Source organism: Ochlerotatus camptorhynchus, unplaced genomic scaffold (assembly GCF_037179485.1).
Source record: "Ochlerotatus camptorhynchus isolate MF236.1 unplaced genomic scaffold, CSIRO-AGI_Acam_v1.1 ptg000423l, whole genome shotgun sequence".
Taxonomy (NCBI): domain Eukaryota; kingdom Metazoa; phylum Arthropoda; class Insecta; order Diptera; family Culicidae; genus Ochlerotatus; species Ochlerotatus camptorhynchus.
In genome coordinates this window covers 473787-477809 of record NW_027040909.1, presented here as the reverse complement: position 1 = coordinate 477809, position 4023 = coordinate 473787, and the positions used below count along the sequence as shown (strand labels likewise).

At 40.9% G+C, this 4023-nt stretch overlaps 1 protein-coding gene across 1 annotated transcript; it reads right to left on the bottom strand.

Moving 5' to 3' along the window:
- Nucleotides 1–722: 722 nt before the first annotated feature.
- Nucleotides 723–3108, bottom strand: LOC135711118 (uncharacterized). The gene is made up of 2 exons (XM_065233858.1): nucleotides 2846–3108; nucleotides 723–2773 (listed from the first exon to the last, which is right to left on the bottom strand). Exons 1-2 carry the CDS (start codon nucleotides 2857–2859, stop codon nucleotides 1372–1374), a joined length of 1416 nt encoding a protein of 471 aa, XP_065089930.1. The 5' UTR covers nucleotides 2860–3108; the 3' UTR covers nucleotides 723–1371.
- Between the last annotated feature and the right edge of the window lie 915 nt (nucleotides 3109–4023).

The window sequence follows — 4023 nt, the reverse complement described above, 5'->3', positions numbered from 1 at the left end:
ATTCCGGGAAATGACTTTCCGGGAAACATCACTGTCTGGGAAATGTGAGACCACTGCACTCTGGGCCATGAATGTAATCTGGCAGGTAAAAAATAATAACGCTCTGGGATTCCATCCAATTGAGTTGACGACTTCAGTGAAGTTTCGTGAATTAGTTAGGCCTACAGTTTGGTGTTTAAAAATAGTTAAAGTTTTGGAAAAAGATGGCGCAGCGATACAAACTTTTTTATTTCGCATGATAGAGGTTTGCTGTCGTCGGCAAAGTGGGAGAACGTAAAATTTTATGACCGTTGCCGAAGACATTAAAGCTATACATCTTCAAACAACTGATGTTTTATAAAATTTGCTTGAAATTCACGATTTTAGTAATTTAAACCCCCAAAATTTAGTACTAAATAATCCAAGGAACTTCAATCAAGACGTCAACTCAATTGGATGCAATCTCAGAGCGTTATTTATTTTTTCTTCTGCTAGATTTCTTTAATAGCCCACTGTGCACTGTTGTCTTCGCTAAAATGCAATACGAGGAACTTTTGGATATCACGATGATTGGCACCGATTCTGCTAGAACTGGGTCCATCCGGTTTAACTATCATTCTCATCTCTCTGTTATCAGCGCATCATGCGATAATCACGTGTGAATTTTACGCAGTCTCAAACAGCGGTGAAAGTATAAATGGCTTCGGCATTGTGATAAAGTGGAATCGAAACATCATTCGGTGTTGTTTACATTTGATTTATTTCATTATACTATTAGTTTCATTTAAATCGAACACTGGGTGCTATGTTGTACTCTTTGGACTTTCATCTAGCTGATACCACTTCATTATGAATCACACACTATCATTCGCTTCTTTCACTGGATTTTCACTCGCATGGCCCGTGCCATCCATGTGGGCAAGACACTTATTTGCACCACATGCGGGTTTTTCCACATTCCTTCGTGTCAACCATTCGTTAGGCTTAGGTTTATCAGATATCAACAAATTAAACCATTATCAGCACCATTCAAATGTCCAGCAAAGTCATTGCCAGTTTGTATGGGCAAACTCTTTTATTCACTCGCCAGCTAGCTCCCTCACATCATCACAGACGGTGAGAGGTTTTTATTTTAGAAATATTAACCGAGACAGAGATCGACTCCGAATTTATCTAATCTTAAAACTATTTTGTCCAGCAAATTATTACCTACTAAAACCCATTCTATGAGTTTTACGATAACTAATTGTCCCCTTCTCTAGTGAGTAACCATGATATTAGGCACGAAAGCTGATTGTTCTACTCAGCTACCAGCGTGCTAATAACATACGAATCAGTCCCAAGGCTCTACTAACAAGTGCTCCAATTATTCTGGAAGCAGCGTCCCCTTTGTCATACCCCCTTTTCTGTATTCTTGGTGACTCGCAGCTCATGAAACTCAACCAATAATTGATGTAGTTCATTTTTCAGGTGGTTATTCTCCTCTTTAAGTTCTTGAATGATGTGCGTCATCTCCTCCGAATACGTTCGGATCGAACCCATTTCGGCCTTCATTTGTTCGTAGCCCTCGATCTGCTGCTTGAACGCTTGATTTTCACGTGTCAAGCTCTGGTGGTCCTGTTTGATTTTGTAGATCTCCTGAACTAATTTATCGACTTTTTCGTGCTTCTTATTACGTGCAATGGCCGAACTGCTATCGGCTGCCAGCATCGTAATGTTCTCTATCCTATCGCGAATGGCATTCATGTCAGCACTGAATGCCTGTAGCGACGCTTGGGTCATATTTTCGTGTTCAATGAGCTTTTGGATTTCTCGCTTGGATTGCTTCATCTCCTCCATGATGTGATGAGAGTGGAGGTTCAGTTCATTCACATAATTGGAGAAATAAAGGTTGGACTTTTTCAAGATGGTAAGAGCTTTGCCCTCCGAGCAGCAAATGCCATCTATCACTCGTTCTTTGCATTTCAGCGAATTGAACAGCTTGTACTCACGGATGTTGATCTTTTTGAAGTAGATGAGCATCTCCGCTAGGTTTTCGCAGTGCCAATCGTTGTCGTAAATGTGAACAATGTTGATTTTCGGGAACATGGTCCTCATATTCTCATATTCCATATACATTAAACCGTTTTTGAAGAGATGCAGCGTTTCCAGGTTTGGAAACAGACGCAGCACATTGATGTCCAGATATGAAAGCCGATTATCGTTAAGGTATAATACTGTAAGGGATTCGAGTTTGTGTTCCATGGAGTTTTTCACTATGGCCATGTTGTTGACCGACAAATCTAAGGTACGGAGATGCTTCATTCGCTGGAACAGACACAGATCGAGCGAGCGCAAATCATTATGAGCGAGATCCAGAAATTCGAGATTTTCAAAGTAGGAGATATTTTCGATGGTTTTGAGTCTATTGTGGCCTAGCTCTAATTTTTGCAACATTGGAACCGTGTTTGTATCGAAACTGATAGTTTGAATGCGGTTTCTTTCGGCATCCAGATGAAGTAGATTTGGTGGAATGTAAATACTGTGCAAGCTTTGCCACCAGACTTTAAGTTCCAGCATGTTTGGAAACGTCGAGTAGAACTTTTCCGGAAGAACAAACATCGCCGATTCTCGAAACTTTATCCTGGTCACATCGTAGCGCGGTGCAAACAGTTCCACATTGCTAGCCTCTGCGAGATCGTTGATTCTTACACCTTGATAAATGCAATATCCTTCGGGGCTCATTGAACACGTATAATTCACTGTTCGGTTAGCAGCCACAAGGTTCACAAAAATCACACCAACGGCAGCGAAACTGTAACACAAAATAAAACAACTCATTAGCACCTTTTACACTGGCATTCATCAGTTTCAATCGTAAACTTACATTTCACGATACATCTTTTCTTCGAAATTTTCAATTAGACAAAGTAATCGCAATTCTTCGGCAGGCACTGCTCACTATAACTGCTGGCTACCCCAAAGCCCGAAACGATCAGATTTCCCAGCAATTCATACTATGCGTCGATGGAAAACTTTCTCTTTTCTAAGGACCAAACACTGAATCCCGTCCACTACTATTTTTTTTATATTTCTTTCAGACCGGCTGAAGATCGCGCTTGCTACTGATTGACTGTCGAATCGATGCTCGGTCGAATGTTTTTATAGAATCGTTATCAATGGAGAGCCCGAAGAAGCATCCCGATCGATTAGGACACGAGACCCACAAGCAATCGATTACTGCTCATTCTCTCCTACTCGCTCACGGCTATATTTCGGAGAATGTAGGTAGGCTTATGAGACGCACTCTCGCGCGAGTGTGACCTAGCGTCATCGTCCAAGGCGCAGGTAGATGATCTAATAAGGCGAGCTGTGATTGGTCGAAGCGCCACCTTAACATTTTAGCTGTTGGGGGATGTGAACAACAAATCAAGTGGCAGACAGTCGTTATCATGAGGCCTGAAGTGAACTGTGGATCATCAGACTGCAAATCAAATCCACCAATCCAAGGCGTGCTTTGCTTGTTTATTTTGTTGGCCATATGCTTGCTGTTGTATTCGAATCCGATGGATGGCACCGGAAGATGGAATAATGGATTATTCGAGGCCGCTTGGATACAAAGGTGTGATTTCTAGACTTTTTTTTTATCCATTTTGAGTCAGTGGTCAGTGAACAGGGCGATGTACATGTTGCTGAGTGTAAAGATCGTTAAAAATCTCGAAAGTGCATTACTGGATTTATGCTGATTATTTTGATCATCACCCATAAAATCAACGAAAATGTTAACAAAAGCTTTGTTTGAGAAATAGAAGCATTTAAGGATTTCACTCCCACACACTTAGTGTGGTTTGCCAAATCTCGGTAATTCCGATACTGCCGAGCAGCTCGATTATAAGTTTTACTAAGATGTCAGCAAAAAATGCGATGTCAGCGAAAGATTTTCCGATACTATACATCCAAACATTACTGTTGATGAGATCTCAATAAAACTTAATAATGTGCTGCTCAGGCGGAAAAGAATTGAAAAACCGACTTTCACCAATCCTAATTTCAAAATTTTGTATC